Source organism: Schistocerca cancellata, chromosome 4 (genome assembly GCF_023864275.1).
Source record: "Schistocerca cancellata isolate TAMUIC-IGC-003103 chromosome 4, iqSchCanc2.1, whole genome shotgun sequence".
Lineage (NCBI taxonomy): Eukaryota > Metazoa > Arthropoda > Insecta > Orthoptera > Acrididae > Schistocerca > Schistocerca cancellata.
The window spans coordinates 484,389,132-484,408,117 of record NC_064629.1 but is presented as its reverse complement, the minus strand read 5'-3'; the positions used below and the strand labels follow the sequence as shown (position 1 = coordinate 484,408,117).

The 18,986-nt window shown below is 41.4% G+C and overlaps 1 protein-coding gene across 3 annotated transcripts in view; it reads right to left on the bottom strand.

Annotated features, from left to right (window-relative positions):
• LOC126183885 (chloride channel protein 2) overlaps nucleotides 1–18,986 on the bottom strand; it is a 523,840-nt gene that overhangs the window by 117,672 nt on the left and 387,182 nt on the right. For all 3 annotated transcript variants that reach the window (XM_049926191.1, XM_049926193.1, XM_049926190.1), the window contains exon 8: nucleotides 11,341–11,442. In XM_049926191.1, the coding sequence (XP_049782148.1) occupies nucleotides 11,341–11,442 (102 nt within the window). The remainder of the gene's footprint in view (nucleotides 1–11,340; nucleotides 11,443–18,986) is intronic.

Sequence of the window (18,986 nt, the reverse complement as noted above, 5' to 3'; positions counted from 1 at the left end):
GCCGCTGCCCCAAAGTCATCTTTGTCACTGTGGCCTTTGCCTGAGAAGCCCTGGGAGCGTATTCATGCTGACTTCACGGGACCTTTTTAGGTACTTATTGGCTTCTCGTTATTGACGCCTACTCTAACTTTCCTTTCATTGTCCGTTGCCCATTGCCTACCACTGCGGCGACCACCAATGCTCTAGCTCACATTTTCTCTTTGGAAGGCCTTCCCTCTACCCTTGTTACTGATAATGGTCCGCAATTTGCCTCTTCTGATTTTGCGGATTTTTGTGCCCGTCACAGCGTCATGCATGTCACGGCCCCTCTGTTCCATCCACAGTCAAATGGTGAGGCTGAACAACTGGTCTGCACATTTAAGGCTCAGATGAGGAAACTCCTGACTTCTTCTGCTGCTGATGATGCGCTTCTCCAATTTCTGGCTTCTTACCATTTCACCCCCATGGCCGACTACAGCCCGGCTGAGCTCTTACATGGCCGACAGCCCTGATGCTACTTCATCTTCTGCGGCCTTCCACCTCACGGCCTTTGCTTGGCTGGTTCACTGCCGGCGACCTTGTATGGGTACGGGGATATGGCAGGCGGCCAAAATGGAGTCCTGGCCACATCTTACGACACCGTGGCCGATGCCTGTATGAAGTCCAGACGGACATGAGTGTTGCAGTGCATCATTCGGACCAGCTTTGGCCTCGTGTGCAGGCAACGTCTGTTCCGGATGCAACTACACCACCTTCGGCTATACCAGATGCTCGGGATCCTGGAATCTCTCACTACTCACAACGCAGTCCTCTCACCATCATATCGGTGCCAGCACAAGAACTGAGGCCGACAGGAGACGTGCCCAGATGACCATCATCTGTCGGAGCAACTCTACTCACCTCCTTTTCCTACAGACGCGGACACATCGCCCACGTCTTCTGTTATAGCAACCGGACTTGCCACAACGGACAGACTGGTGCACGGGGCCCCAGCAGATTCGACCCCCACGTCTCCTGTCATCTCGACCCGTTATCATCGGGAATAAAGTGCAACACTACATTCTAAAAGTTGACTGTAGCTTTTTGCAAATGGTTCTGGAAAGCTGCCAAATCACCATCTGAGAGGTTGTTGATGATGTTGGTACATCATTTGGCTCATGCCACGCCTTTTTTTTTGGGGGGGGGGAGGTGGAGGGGATGAAACATGCTTGTTGTGAACTGCTGAATTTCAACTAAAAATGATGTTGCATAGACATGTATAGACATCACTCAGGAATTGCTGAATGAAGTCAACAATGATCCGGAACTTCTAAATAAGGTTATACTAGGTGATGAAACATGGGTATACAGGTATGACATTGAAACCACAGCCCAATCACCCCAATGGATACTGCCTGAAGAGCCAAAAGAGCCAAAACTGAAAAAAAATTTGACAAGTTTGATCACATGTGAAGGGTCTTGTCAGTGTTTTCTTCAGTTACAATGGGATAATGCATCATGAGCTCCTGCCTTATGGTTGTACAGTCAATAAGGAATATTACATGGAAGCTACGTGCCATTTGCATGAAGCAATCTCACAAAAATGATCAGAATTGTGGCAGCACTACTTGTACAAACTGCAATGCAATAATGCTCGCACCCACACCTCAATGCTTGTTCATGATTTTTTGGCAAATAACAAAACTGTTATGTTGCTTCTGCCATCATATTTACCAGATATTGTCCCCTGTGACTTCTTTCTATTTCTGAGGCTGAAGAGAACCATGGGAGGATGTTGTTTTGCAACCATTGACAAGATAAAAATAAAATTGGTGAATGAGATGAAGTGCATTCTAGATGTGCTTCCAAGATTGGAAAAAGTGATGGCACAAGTGTATTATACCTGAGGGGGATTACAAAAAGGGGACAAATGTGATACTGAAGAATAAATAATGATTCTTTAAAAAAAAAACAGAAATTCCTATTACTTTTTGATCACATCTTGTAAGTGTATTGAATTTGAACTCTAATATTGCTTGTAGTTAAATCAAGAGCACCAACTAATATCCTCAGTTTAAACACATTTAAGTTGTTCAGTTTTTGAGTCAATGAGCAAAAATCCCCGGTATTAGCTGTGATTCTGTTTGTTGTTTCAGACAGGTTGTCTATCAAGTGCAAGCTATTTTTTGAACCTGGATGTAGGTGTACAAAAGATTTCCAGGTGTATATCTTGCTAAAATAATCAGTGTAACCATGTATTTGCCAAGCACAGCCAATGCTATTCATCATGCTTCAACATGAAATCAGAAGTTACAAAAGCTTGGTGTTAATACATCCATGTCAATTAACTAGTGGGCAACACTTACAGTGACAACAACAAAAAATCAAATGGAACTAATAGGATATGTTGAGATATCAAGTCAACAGTCAATGTCCAGCCTAACATAGATCCTAACCTGATACAGTGACCAGAGTAATAACTGGAATAATTAGACAGGGGCTAGTACTTTCAAAAATTTACCTTGCTATTGAATATTTGCTGCATTCTAAAAAATGATAAATCTTTAAGATTTCTTGTGCTGAAATCACTGTATGGGATGTATAACTAATTGCCACTGAGAGTGGTCATCACTTCCACAGTATCTCAAAGAAATCTCAAGCAGCAATCCAAAATACTTTCAATTGCATATATTATTTTGATGATATCAATGTAAATTAGTCTACTTGAGAACAGCATACAGTTAGACTTCAAGCACTGTATGCATACTTGCAAGAAAATGAGTTGCAGGTTCTTCAAGCCAAGCACTAACTACTTATGATACATTTAATATAAGAACTCACACAAACCTATATCAGAGGATGTAAAAGCTGTTCATAACGTAAGAGAAATAGTATTTCCTGGGAAAAATAAATTACTATGGCAGATTTATACCACAAGCAGCTCAGTTTGTGCAGCCTTAAAATCAGGTTTGACCAAAAAGCATACAATTCATACGGTCAAGTGCATGCCACCAAACATTTCTGCAACTAAAAAAGTGTATTTGATCTCTATGTCTAGCAGCATTAGTATCTGACAAGTATGTCACAGAAAACAACTGTCAAATAAATAGGCAGATGGCATGGGGCAGCCAATAATGTCTGCATCGAAAGAGCTTAGAGCAGCTGAGTGAAAATATTCACAAGTAGAAAAGAGGCATTCAGTTATCGAGTCTGGAAACTTCACAGGTACCTCTACATTACACAGTTTCAATTGATCATAGAACAGAAACCCCAGCTGATTACCCATTTTGGATCACTTTCCTAGGAAAAAACAGCTCAGTGGCTGCAAAAGTGACCTTATACTTTAGTAACCAACTATGAGATTAATTACTGGCCCTTGACACAGCATGTAAATGTAGATGTCCTATCCCATCTGCCTGTGGAGCTGATCAGAGCATTTATCAAAAATGAGGCAATGCATTTTGCACTTGACAGAAACCTACACCAAACCCTAGATGAGTGACCTATTACTATTTATGAGATAGTAACAGTTATCAAGCAGGACCCACTACTTCATGGAGTGTAGTCATCGATACATTGGGGCTGGACAGAGCAGCTACCAGACGAGACACCCCCATCTACAATGGACATTCATTTCATGGTAACAAGGAGAATAGCCAAGGAAGAATGTCAGGTTGCAATCTCACCCTCACCTTGCCCCTGGATCCTCCTGTTGCAATACATGCTGCTCTGAGGGATGACCAGAATGATGAGGCCAGAATGATACAGTCTTTACATGACAAAGTAGACTCTGTGATTGCACACACTGCCATGCTTGAGCCAAAGACCTACTGATCCTGTCACAATGTTTCTCTTCCTGGCCACAACATGAGCATTCTTGGAATTTGTTGCTCCATTGCCATGGCCTAGACGATTATTATAGTTGGATACACTCTCAAATTTCCCATATGTAGTATGGCTATCAAACATTATAGCTACACTCAAGATCTGTGCTATAGCCATTTATTTCATAATAATATGTGCTCCTCACCATTGTGACTGATAATAGACCTTAGTTTGTGGCCACCACGTTGAAGATGTTTTGTCAATGTAACAGCCAGAACACCACATCACCACCCAACTTCATGCAGTATTGAATTCTGAGACTGAGTAGTTGGTCAGGAGGTTTAATATGTAAATGCAGGAAACAATGCTACCAGTTCTGCCTGAGGAAGTATTCAGCAGCTTCGTTGATACAGACCACACCACTCCCGTTAAAGGGTATAGCCTGGGTAAAAATCTGGACAGGCACAGACACAGTGCAGTGCTTAATCTTCTATGCCCAACACGGCGAACATGGAGCCCCTGAATATATACATCAGCTTGTGCAGACCTACACCACCTGTCTGCACACCCACGATCTTGCAGCTGCAGCCTTACAGTCTGCATCCCTTCCATGAGCAGTAGGTACAATTGTAGGCCTATACAGAGATGAGATGATGTTAATGGAGACAGAACCCTGTCTGTCCTATGACATGTCCTGTACCCACCTTGCTGAACGTGGGCCCATATAGTTCAGCATATTCTGAAAATTCCATTTTCAGTGCAACTGGCTGGATGTGACACCTGCATGCTGGAGGAAATGGATGTGAAGGTTGGTACCATTCCTCCTTCCTCATGTCATTGATCCTAACACCACCCTGGCCACTTCTGTTCATGTGCACCAATTAAAAGGGGGAGGAATTTAATCTCAGGTGACTGATGAAAAGGCAGACATGTTAGCAGTATAGAAGTTGCGGTCTTTGAGCTCCATCTGTGTGAGATGCACTAGGCAAGTAAGATGGCCACAGCTTCTCACAAACAGTCAGTAAATAAGTGGATGGACACAGCTCACAGACAATCAGTGCAGTTGTCATGAATAAAGCCTGCAGTAATGCGACATTTGAGTACCTGTATTATGATGTGGCACTCTCTGACTTTTTACGTATAAGGATTTGTGTATTGGCATTGTGGATGTTGACTTGTGATTACTTTGGCTTCATCTTAGTTCACAATCAGGTTATCAATTCACTTTGTGAATATTCACACCATTTTAATGACTCTCTGTGTCCCTTTAGGGTTCTACATTAGCCCAGCTACAAAGAACAGTGACATCCAGGTTTTTGCAGTTATCAATAGTGGCCATGCCTGACAGCATAATTCCTATTCCTACAATTGTTCTTTGTGCACACCACCTGTAAATAGAATGGGAAGGAGGGAATATGATACTGAAACCCTTGCACCCTCTGTCACACACCACTCGGTGACCTATGGTGTAAAGACAAATATACAGCAAGGGAGCCATCAGAAAACACAGAAATTTGTTGTCAAAAGTTAAGATATTTCTAGCAAAATATTGTATTTTTGATGCACTTTTTTGTCTATATATTTAAGTGTCTGTACCATATAAAATGTGTAAGCCAGAAAGAAACTCATGTTTGTCATGAGCACTGAATAACATCAAGACTGATAGACAGCCAAGTCAAGGTCCAGAGCTTGGTCAGTATCAGTATAGAAGCTAGGCATGATTTGAAACAACACATACGGCATACTGTATGAGACAGAGCCACAGCAGCTTGCATAGCCCACCTCTGCTGGCACTCTTCCCTCATGAGCTGCAGCATCTCTGGTCATGTATTGATATCCTCCACTGGTGGGGATAGTAAAATCTTAACATGTTATTAAGGAACTATTAGAAATCTTTATATTTCTGAAATTATGTTGTGTCTATGGTTCCCTGCCAAAACACACTACAAAACTTTCTTACTTTTACATGAAATATAAAAAAACTAGAGTGGTAATTTTGTTAGTTTGGATTTAAAACATTGTAATATTTTGAACATGGCTACGCTTCAGCAGGTAGACATCAGTAAATGAATCTGAAGAAGCCAACCACTTGCAACAAATGGTGGTTTTATTCAACCTTTGTTCATGGTTTCAATGGATGTAAACCCATCTTCTTCAGGAATGCACGTAATCAGAAGATGATGTAACAGCAATAACTACAAACCTGGAAACATGCATGTCTGAACTGTGTTAAACAGAGACTAGACTCCCACAAAGGGATGGGAATATTACATATATCATAAAACATAACCAAAAGAATAAAAACTAGTACTTACTAAAATTTCACATTGGGAAAACACTGAATAATGAAGCATTCTTACATTTATCCAATGAAAATATGCTGTCAGTCATATCTACATCTACATCTACATCCATACTCCGCAAGCCACCTGACGGTGTGTTGCGGAGGGTACCTTCAGTACCTCTATCGGTTCTCCCTTCTATTCCAGTCTCGTATTGTTCGTGGAAAGAAGGATTGTCGGTATGCCTCTGTGTGGGCTCTAATCTCTCTGATTTTATCCTCATGGTCTCTTCGCGAGATATACGTAGGAGGGAGCAATATACTGCTTGACTCTTCGGTGAAGGTATGTTCTCGAAACTTTGACAAAAGCCCGTACCGAGCTAATGAGCGTCTCTCCTGCAGAGTCTTCCACTGGAGTTTATCTATCATCTCCGTAACGCTTTCGCGATTACTAAATGATCCTGTAACGAAGCGCGCTGCTCTCCGTTGGATCTTCTCTATGTCTTGTATCAACCCTATCTGGTACGGATCCCACACTGCTGAGCAGTATTCAAGCAGTGGGCGAACAAGCGTCCTGTAACCTACTTCCTTTGTTTTCGGATTGCATTTCCTTAGGATTCTTCCAATGAATCTCAGTCTGGCATCTGCTTTACCGACAATCAACATTATATGATCATTCCATTTTAAATCACTCCTAATGCGTACTCCCAGATAATTTATGGCATTAACTGCTTCCAGTTGCTGACCTGCTATTTTGTAGCTAAATGATAAAGGATCTATCTTTCTGTGTATCCGCAGCACATTACACTTGTCTACATTGAGATTCAGTTGCCATTCCCTGCACCATGCGTCAATTCGCTGCAGATCCTCCTGCATTTCAGTGCAATTTTCCATTGTTACAACCTCTCGATACACCACAGCATCATCTGCAAAAAGCCTCAGTGAACTTCCGATGTCATCCACCAGGTCATTTATGTATATTGTGAACAGCAACGGTCCTATGACACTCCCCTGCGGAACACCTGAAATTACTCTTACTTCGGAAGACTTCTCTCCATTGAGAATAACATGCTGCGTCCTGTTATCTAGGAACTCCTCAATCCAATCACACAATTGGTCTGATAGTCCATATGCTCTTACTTTGTTCAATAAACAACTGTGGGGAACTGTATCGAACACCTTGCGGAAGTCAAGAAACACGGCATCTACCTGTGAACCCATGTCTATGGCCCTCTGAGTCTCGTGGACGAATAGCACGAGCTGGGTTTCACATGACCGTCTTTTTCGAAACCCATGCTGATTCCTACAGAGTAGATTTCTAGTCTCCAGAAAAGTCATTATACTCGAACACAATACGTGTTCCAAAATTCTACAACTGATCGACGTTAGAGATATAGGTCTATAGGTCTGCACATCTGTTCGACGTCCCTTCTTGAAAACGGGGATGACCTGTGCCCTTTTCCAATCCTTTGGAACGCTACGCTCTTCTAGAGACCTACGGTACACCACTGCAAGAAGGGGGGCAAGTTCCTTCGCGTACTCTGTGTAAAATTGAACTGGTATCCCATCAGGTCCAGAGGCCTTTCCTCTTTTGAGCGATTTTAATTGTTTCTCTATCCCTCTGTCGTCTATTTCGATATCTACCATTTTGGCATCTGTGCGACAATCTAGAGAAGGAACTACAGTGCAATCTTCCTCTGTGAAACAACTTTGGAAAAATACATTTAGTATCTCGGCCTTTAGTCTGTCATCGTCTGTTTCAGTATCATTTTGGTCACAGAGTGTCTGGACATTTTGTTTTGATCCATCTACCGCTTTGACATAAGACCAAAATTTCTTAGGATTTTCTGCCAAGTCAGTACATAGAACTTTACTTTCGAATTCATTGAATGCCTCTCGCATAGCTCTCTTCACACTACATTTCGCTTCGCGTAATTTTTGTTTGTCTGCAAGGCTTTGGCTATGTTTATGTTTGCTGTGAAGTTCCCTTTGCTTCCGCAGCAGTTTTCTAACTCGGTTGTTGAACCACGGTGGCTCTTTTCCATCTCTTACGATCTTGCTTGGCACATACTCATCTAACGCATATTGTACGATGGTTTTGAACTTTGTCCACTGATCCTCAACACTATCAGTACGTGAGACAAAACTTTTGTGTTGAGCCAACAGGTACTCTGACATCTGCTTTTTGTCACTTTTTCTAAACAGAAAAATCTTCCTACCCTTTTTAATATTCCTATTTACGGCTGAAATCATCGATGCCGTAACCGCTTTATGATCACTGATTCCCTGTTCTGCGTTAACTTTTTCAAATAGTTCGGGTCTGTTTGTCACCAGAAGGTCTAATATGTTATTGCCACGAGTCGGTTCTCTGTTTAACTGCTCAAGGTAGTTTTCAGATAAAGCACTTAAAAAAATTTCACTGGATTCTTTGTCCCTGCCACCCGTTATGAACGTCTGAGTCTCCCAGTCTATATCCGGCAAATTAAAATCTCCACCCAGAACTATAACATGGTGGGGAAATCTACTCGAAATATTTTCCACATTATCCTTCAGGTGCTCAGCCACAACAGCTGCTGAGCCAGGGGGCCTATAGAGACATCCAATTACCATGTCTGAGCCTGCTTTAACCGCGACCTTCACCCAAATCATTTCACATTTCGGATCTCCGTCAATTTCCTTCGATACTATTGCACTTCTTACCGCTATAAACACGCCTCCCCCTTCACTGTTCAGCCTGTCTCTGTGGTATACATTCCAATCTGAGTTTAGGATTTCGTTACTGTTTACGTCTGGTTTCAGCCAACTTTCTGTCCCTAGTACTATATGGGCGTTGTGATCGTTTATTAATGAGAGCAGTTCTGGGACCTTTCTATAGACGCTCCTGCAGTTTACTATTAGCACATTAATATTGTTATTCCTTGTTGCATTTTGCCTACTCCTATCTTGCCGCGTCTCAGGAGGCGTCTTGTCGGGCCTAGGGAGGGGATTCTCTAACCTAAAAAACCCCCATGTGCACTCCACACGTACTCCGCTACCCTTGTAGCCGCTTCCGGCGTGTAGTGCACGCCTGACCTATTCAGGGGGACCCTACATTTCTCCACCCGATAGCGGAGGTCGAGAAATTTGCACCCCAGATCTCGGCAGAATCGTCTGAGCCTCTGGTTTAAGCCTTCCACTCGGCTCCAAACCAGAGGACCGCGATCAGTTCAGGGAACGATACTACAAATAGTTAGCTCTGATTCCACCCCGCGAGCGAGGCTTTCCACCTTCACCAATTCCGCCAACCGCCTGTACGAACTGAGGATGACCTCTGAACCCAGACGGCAGGAGTCATTGGTGCCGACATGAGCAACAATTTGCAGTCGGGTGCACCCAGTGCTCTCTATCGCCGCCGGTAGGGCCTCCTCCACATCTCGGATGAGACCCCCGGCAAGCAGACAGAGTGAACACTGGCCTTCTTCCCCGACCTTCTCGCTATTTCCCTAAGGGGCTCCATCACCCGCCTAACGTTGGAGCTCCCAATAACTAATAAACCCCTCCCCCCGTGTGCCTGCTCGGACCTTGCTGAAGGAGCAGCCACATGTCCCCTCACAGGCAGAGCGGGCGATGCCACACGGCCAGCCTCCACATTGACCTTCCGCCTCGTGCGCCGCGAACGCCGCTGAACCCGCCACTCCCCTTGGGGAGAGGGTGGCCCAACCGCGCCCGGTACCCACGAAGATGTCTCGACAGCAGGGACAGTGGGTGAAGCATGTAACACCTGGGGTGTACCTTGCGACGCACCAGACTCCCCACTGCCGCTACACTCCGAGGCAGCAGCCTGAAGACGGCTGACCGCGGCCATCAACACGCTCAGCTGTTCGCGAACAGTGGCCAGCTCCTCCTGCGTCCGTACACAGCAGTCACACATCCTATCCATCCTAAGGAAACACTGTATACATCATTAAATATGCTGGCTCCTATGATCAGGGCTTGTCAAGTAAGAATAGTTAAAATCCAGAAATAAAACCAATCAAATAAAATGTCAGCTCATGTAATGTGATGCACACTGATTGACAAGAAATGGAGAGTGTGAACACCAGAAAAAACAAGGTAGGTGGCACATGTGCTTCAAACCTATACTTGTATAAAATCTTCATATGATTGCCAGTAGTCTCTGTGAGTTGCTCATTCCTCACTACTCTAATATACATTATTTTCCATACATGTTCATTTGCCCCATTTTATATTTAGTGAAGACATTGGTTTTACCCAATCTTGTTACTGTATGTTTTGCTCTATGTGATGACCCAAGAACTAATCTCCTTCATCATCATGTACATTTATTACAGCATGTTCATGCACTAACTTTATTATTGTTCATATGATAATGTACTTGTGGTCTTATGAGAGTTTTAATGTAAGTCATCATATTTCTCAGTGTTCACTCACAGTCCCCTCCCCCAATGCATTTCCACTTATTGACCATTTATGCTGCAAGTGTATTTTGATCTCAACCTATCTTGTTTTCCTGGTGTCCACGCTCTCCATTTCTTGTCAGTCGGCATGCATCTCATAACATGACCTGACATTTTATTTGATTGGTTTTATTTTGAGGTTTTAAGTATTCTTACTTGACAAACCCTGATCATAGGGGCCAGCACATTTTATAATGTATACAATGATGTGCTCTGACAGCATATTTTTGTTAGACAAATGTCAAATCGCTTCATTATTTGGTGTTTTTCCATTGTGAAATTTTAGTAAGCTCTAGTTTTTAGTCTTTTGGTCATATTTTATTATTTACGTGATATTTACACCCCTTTGTGGGGCTCAAGACTCTATATGACACATAATTTTGACATGCATGTTTCCAGGTTTGTAGTTATTGCTGTTGCATTGTCTTCAACTTACGTGTATTTCATAAGATGACGGTTTTATATCTGTTGAAATCAGGATCAGAAGTTGAATACAACCACAATTTCTTGCAGCTGGTTGGCTGCTTTGGATTCATTTACTAAAACATTATAGGTTATATATTTAAACAAATCAGTAAGATTTACTGCAAATCTTGAAATGTCGATCAGTGTTAGCAAAACCAAATTAAAAATAAAAGAAAACTTTCAACTGCAAAGAGGAAGTCAAGAAACTACATTCACTGTTGATTTTCTGTATCCTAAAGCATCCTTAGATGGAAAATATGTTCAAAATCTGAATAGAATAATAATTACAGCTAGAAGACTTCCATCAAAGGAGACAAATATGGGTTCTTCAAACATAAATAAACATGAACTTACTTTCTCTGAAGAAAGGCTGTCATTTTTTTATTCCTTCTCATAAATAGAACATACTGTCTGTGGACCCAAACATAAGCTGCTCCTCCCAGACCACATAGTGCCCTGTCAATTAAACAGAAATATTTTATAGGATCAATGGCAAGAAAAATTAAATAAAAGCTCACATGTGGTTCTCATGAAGTGCAGTAAAGGATCTGCAATAATTTTAACAGTTGTTATGATGAACAGGGAAATATAATTAGATCAATTAATCTGCAAAAGACAAACCAATAAGAAACAGAATTAAATATATTATGTGGATATTAATGGATCAATCAATAAACCTTCAGCTGTGTTCACTGAAACATTTGGAGAATCCTTACAAGATATTATAAAAAACATTACAAGTGCAACCACGTATCTCAGTTAAACGTATTTAGCATCCTTGTATCTCATCATATAAAATGATATAAGATCCACTGTACATAATATTATATAGATAATAGTACATCAAAAAGTCTTACATTTACATGTTGACTAATAAAATATTCTTATGTGTAATTATGAAACCACATATGACATTATTGGGCTAATACATAAGTTTGTTTAATAGACATAACAGATACACATAACAGAGACTTTCATCATTAATTATGTATTCTCACTCATTATTTGCAACAGTCTGCCAATGCTAGCATAACTTTTCCATTCCCCAACTGTAGAAAACATGTGGTGCTGAGGTGAAGAACTCATCAAGCCATGTTTGGAGTGCATCTTCATCTGGAAAGGAAGTTGCTTGATGGTTGTTTGGTAGAGAGCAGAAAGGGTTAAAATCTGAGGGCACAAGATCTGGTGAATACAATGGGCATGAATTGACTTCTCAACCAAACTCCTGTAAAGTGTGTTTTGTCAGTCTCACAGAGCGTGGGTAGGCATTATCATGGAGTAGCAGCACTTCATGCTATCATCTTGGTCATTGTTCTTGAATTGCTTCTGCAAGATGTCTCAGATGATTGACAACAAATGCCAGCAGTGATGATTACACTTCGGGGAAACAATTCATAGTACATCACACCATCGCTGTTCCACCAGATGCATAGCATCATCTTTTGTGTATGCAGACAGGTCTTTGTACAGGAAGTTGCTGCTTTGTTTGAGGTCAACCATTTCTTTCTTTTCCTTATGTTAGCATAAAGACACCATTTCTCATCACCAGTAATGATAAGGATAGGAATGGTGAGTTTTGTTCATGAACCAATTGATGATGAGCAAGCAGAGATACACATTTGCCCACTTGCTGATTTTTGTAATTTAGGCTTAGAGCATGTGATACCTGTACACCTGATTTTTGAACCTCTCCATTGCAAGTAAATGTCATGCAAGGAATGATCACAGCTCATCACATTTGACAGTTCTCGAGTACACTAATGTGGATCGTTGCGGATAAATGTGTTTAAACAATATTAATAAAACCTCAAAGGTCTTCCTCAAAGCAGAGACTCACTAATGTCAAAACAATCCTCCTTAAAATGAGAAAACCTTTTTCTTGCCATGCTCCAACCAGTGGCATAATACCCACACACAGTGCAAATGTTTCTGGCTGACTTAACTGCTGTCACCCCTCTATTGAACTCAAGCAGAAGAATATTTCAGAAATGTTCCGATTTCACCATTTGGCAATCCATTTTCTAGTGTCCACAGCTCCACTCATTATCTTCAAATGACAAAATGACAATATATAAACTCAAATATCATCAGTGACCTACACTACTGGCCATTAAAACTGCTACACCAAGAAGAAATGTAGATGATAAACGGGTATTCATTGGACAAATATATTATACTAGAACTGACATGTGATTACATTTTCGCGCAATGTGGGTGCATAGATCCTGAGAAATCAGTACCCAGAACAACCACCTCTGGCCGTAATAACGGCCTTGATATGCCTGGGCATTGAGCCAAACAGAGCTTGGATGGCATGCACAGGTACAGCTGCCCATGCAGCTTCAACACGATACCACAGATCATCAAGAGTAGTGACTGACGTATTGTGATGAGCCAGTTGCTCGGCCACCATTGACCAAACGTTCTGAATTGATAAGAGATCTGGAGAATGTGCTGGCCAGGGCAGCAGTCGAACATTTTCTGTATCCAGAAAGGCCCGTACAGGACCTGCAACATGTGGTCGTGCGTTATCTTGCCGAAATGTAGGGTTTCGCAGGGATCAAATCAAGGGTAGAGCCATGGGTTGTAATACATCTGAAATGTACCATCCACTGTTCAAAGTGCCGTCAATGCGATCAAGAGGTGACTGAGACGTGGAACCAATGGCACCCCATACCATCACGCCGGGTGATATGCAAGTATGGTGATGACGAGTACATGCTTCCAATGTGCATTCACCACGATGTCACCAAACACGGATGCAACCATCATGATGCTGTAAACAAAACCTGGATTCATCCAAAAAAAATGATGTTTTGCCATTCGTGCACCCTGGTTCATCACTGAGTACAACATCGCAGGCGCTCCTGTCTGTGATGCAGCATCAAGGGTAACCGCAGGCATGGTCTCCAAGCTGATAGTCCATGCTGCTGCAAACATCGTTGAACTAATCGTGCAGATGGTTGTTGTCTTGCAAACGTCCCCATCTGTTGACTCAGGGATCGAGACATGGCTGCATGAGCCATTACAGCCATGCAGATAAGATGTCTGTCATCTCGACTGCTAGTGATACGAGGCCATTGGGATCCAGCACGGCGTTCCGTATTACCCTCCTGAACCCACGGATTCCATATTCTGCTAACAGTCATTGTATCTTGACCAACCCAAGCAGCAATCTTGCGATATGATAAACCGCAATTGCGATAGGCTAGAATCTGACCTTTATCAAAGTCGGAAATGTGATGGCATGCATTTCTCCTCTTTACACGTGGCATCGCAACAACGTTTCACCAGGCAATGCTGGTCAATTGCTGTTTGTGTATGAGAAATCAGTTGGAAACTTTCCTCATATCAGCACATTGTAGGTGTCGCCACCGGTGCCAACCTTGTGTGAATGCTCTGAAAAGGTAATCATTCGCATATCACAGCATCTTCTTCCTGTCGGTTAAATTTCGCGTCTGTAGCATGTCATCTTCATGGTGTGTGCAATTTTAATGGCCAGTAGTGTATAAATATAAAATGAAAATTGATAAATAAACTCACAACAACTGGAATTCTAACATGCAAAATAAAAATGCTATGAGCTTATGTTCCAACGTAATACACAGATAATAGTGCATGAAAAAAATTACAGTTAATGTTGGCTAATAAACTACTCGTAACCCTATGTATAACATTAAACCATACATATAACAAGTCAGAATATACTAAATTTGAATAATAAAAGGAGTTTTATTATGTCTGTGCAAATACAATTTATTTTCTTAAATGAGCACTTCAGTTCACTATAAAGAAATAAGATGCCCTACTACACCCAAGTACCTAAGAAACTGGTATAGGCATGTGTATACAAATACAGAGATATGTAAAAAGGCAAAATATGGTGCTGTGGTCAGCAATGCCAACATAAGACAACAAGTATCTGGTACAGCTACTGCTGCTACAATGGCAGATTATCAAGATTTAAGTGAGTTAGAACGTGGTGTTATGGTCAGCATATGAGTGATGGGACACAGCATCTCCAAGGTAGTGATGAAGTGGGGATTTTCCCATACAACCATACCACGAGTGTACTGTGAATATGAGAAATCTGGTAAAACATCAAATCTCCAACATCGCTGCTGCCAGAAAAAGACCCTGCAAGAAAGGAACCCATGACAACTGAATAGAATCATTCAACATGACAGAAGTGCAACCCTTCTTCAAATTGCTGCAGATTCCAATGCTCGGCCATCAACAAGTGTCAGCATATGAACCATTCAATGAAACATCATCAATATGGGCTTTCGGAACCGAAGGCCCACTCGTGTACTCGTGATGACAGCATGACACAAAGCTATATGCCTCACCTGGGCCTGTCAACACTGGCATTAGACTGTGGACGAGTGGAAACATGTTGCCTGGGTGGACAAGTCTCATTTCCAATTTATAGAGCTGATGGATGCATACGGGGATGGAGAAAACCTCACGAATCCACGGACGCTGTATGTCAGCATAGGACTGTTCAAGCTGGCAGAGGATCTGTAATGGTGGGCAGGGAGGGGGGGGGGGGGGGGGGCGGGTGCAGTTGGAGTGATATGGGACTCCTGATATGTCTAGATATGACTCTGACAGGTGACATGTACGTAAGCATCCTGTCTGATCCCCTGCATCCATTCATGTCCATTGTGCATTCTGAAGGACTTGGGCAGTTCCACAAGGACAATGTGACACCCCACATGTCCAGAATTGATACATAGAGGCTCTAGAAACACTCTTATGAGTCGTAACACTTCCACTTGCCATCAAACCCCCAGACATGAACATTATTGAGCATATCTTGGATGCCTTCAACGTGCTGTTCTGAAGAGATCTCCACCCCCTCGTACTCTTGCAGATTTATGGACAGCCTTGAAGGATTTATATTGTGAGTTCCCTTCAGCACTATTTCAGACATTAGTCGAATCCCTGCCACATCATGTTGCGGCACTTCTGGGTGCTTACGGGGGCCCTACACGATATTAGACAGGTGTACTAGTTGCTTTGGTTCTTCCTTGTATGATTGCTGATGATTAAAGTGTTCCTTGATACTATAACAGCTCTTGCTCATTAGCATTTTGAATTTGTTTTTATATATTAGGAATTCCAACATGTTTTTTTTAATTTCCTTTAGTAGTACACTAAGCATAATTTTTGGCTGACAAAGAGCACTTTTTTGACACATGACTTTTGTGTGCATTTCTCTATGAACGTCATCTCTATTTCTTGTTTTGCAGCTATTGACTTGACTGTTTAACATGGAAAGCTCCATTTGGTCCTTCAGGAAATATATACTTCCATAAATATAAATACATGGTAGGGGTTCGCTTTTATGTTCTTTAAAAAAATTCTTACATTTTTAACTATATGTCAAGCCTCTGACTATTCTTTTGCTCCCTTTCAAAGCATATTTGGGGAGACTAATATTCACCCAAAACATGATGTCCAATCTTAATGTGTTATACATAAGTGCACAGTTAGAACATAACACAGCATCAGTACTACAGGAATTTTTAAGCAGCCTAAGATATAAAAATATTAACTTAATTATTTGTTCAATAAGTCTGCACATTTCTCCAACCATAAATGTTCATCAAGCCATAGACCAAAAATTTTGTGTTTGGTGGGTGGGTGGGGGGAGGTGGGGGGAGAGTTGTTCTCTCTTAACTGCTGAAGTGAAGTTCTACTGTTAGGCTGGTTCCTAGTTTGTTTCCCATAAGGGTGATGTGTACCCAAATTGTTTTTCGTCATTTACAATTCATCTTTTATCTCTAAAACATGTGTTTGCTTTTCAGTAGCTGCTGTGACTCTCTTGTAGGTCAGCTTCATTCATAGCTATAGCAATCAGACATGTGATGGAAGATACATAGGTCAAACCAGGAGGACATTTGACATCAGATACAAGGAACATGTAAGAGCATGGAAGTATAGGACAAATCATTCAACTTTTGCAGAATACTTACACCAACACCAACAAAAAATTACAACCAGAGACACAGACATGGAAATCATAAGGATAAACAACAACAAAAAACACTTCCTCATCTTACAAGAGAACTACCACATCCAAAAAACCATAACTGGAAAGAAACAACTCAAAAATGATCAGATCAAATTGGCAAACCACACACTCTTTAAACTGGTTGGCCACTTAATATAACATTAAAAGTACACATATAACCACAGGCTCCATTTACCACTAGCATTTCCTCCCAGATCTATCCCATAATTACTGTCCAGGCCATCCCTGTTGTTCCTCCCCCATTTCATAGGTTGGAAACACTCACAACGTGAACAAGAACAAAGAAATAGGAATAAAAACTGTGGCAGTGATGAATGAAAAACAGTTAAAAAGTCAATTATAAATAGTGCAGGGCAGGAAATAATGCAAAATGCCAAAAACTGCAGATGTGAAATGAAGCCCGCCGACACCAACCACTGCTAGCAAGAGGGGAAGGAGCAGGTTATGTAAAGAAACACCTTAAGTAGCTTTCAGACCAACTTTATACAAAAAAATGCCGTTTTTAACCTAAATGAATCAAAAAATAAATGTACAAATGTGTGTATCCAATTTACAGAATACAACAGAAGATGCTTTGTAAATAAAAGTGAAACACGACAGGTGTAATTCTTTTTAGTTACACTGCAATCAGCTCAAGACAGATAACCCATAATAACAGAGAAAACATGCAAATCATGAAAGGCAAATGTTAGTAGAAATTTGTGCAGCTGTAAAAAGATTGATGGGTGAAGCATACAACTACCATCATCATACTTTAGCAAAAGATCTTGCTGAGAACTCAAGAAATTTCTGGTCCTACATAAATTCGCTAAGCGGGTCTAAGGGTTCTATCCAGTCACTTGTTGACCAGTCTAGCGAGGCAGTATAAGATAGCAAAAGGAAAGCTGAAGTTTTGAATCTTGCATTTAAGAAATTGTTCACACAGGAGAATTATACCAGCATAACATCATTTGATCATCACACACACTCCAGTATGAAGGACACAGTAATAAGCATCCATGCCATAGAGAAAAAAAAACTGAAAGAGTTGAAAGAAAATAATTTGCCAGGTTGGAATAGAATAACAATTTGGTTTTAAAAGGAGTACTCTATGGCATTGGCCTCTTACGTAGCTTGCATTTATCATGAATCATGCAGCACAGAGCTCCAAGTGACTTGGGAAAGGTGCAGTTGACTTCTGTATATAAGAAAGGTAAAAGAATGGAGCCACAAAATTACATACCAATATCCTTAATAGCAGATTGCTGCAGAATTATTGAACATATTCTCATTTCGAAAATAATAAATTTGCCTGCGACAGAAAAGCTGTCCATGAACTGGCATGGTTTTAGAAATCATCACTCATGTGAAACTCTGGTTGCCCTTTTTTCACATGATATCCTGTGAACCATTTAAGAAGGGCAAGAGGCAGATCCTATATTCCTAGATTTCAGAAAGGCATTTGACATGGTGCCCCACTGCAGACTGTTAATGAAGGTATGAGCAAACAGAGTAGGTTCCCAAATATGTGAGTGTTTGAAAACATCTTAAGTAACACAACCCCGTATGTTGTCATCAATAGTGTGTGCTTGTCAGAGACAAGGGTATTGTCAGGAGTGCCCCAGGTGACTGTGATAGAACTGCTGTTACTTTATATAAATGATCCAGTGGACAGGACGAGGAACAGTCTGCAACTGTTTGCTGATGATGCTGTGGTGTGTGGGAAGATGTCATCACTGGGTGACTGTAGAACAATACAAGACGACTAAGACAAAATTTCTAGTTGGTGTGATGAAGATGTAACTTAATGCAGATGAGTAGGAAAAACAAACCTGTCATGTTTGAATACCGCATTAGCAGTGTGCCGCTTGACACAGCCATATCAATTAAATATCTAAGCATAACATTGCAAAGCAATATGAAATAGAATGAGCATGTAAGGATTGTAGTAGAGAAAGTCAGTGGTTTACTGGGAGAATTT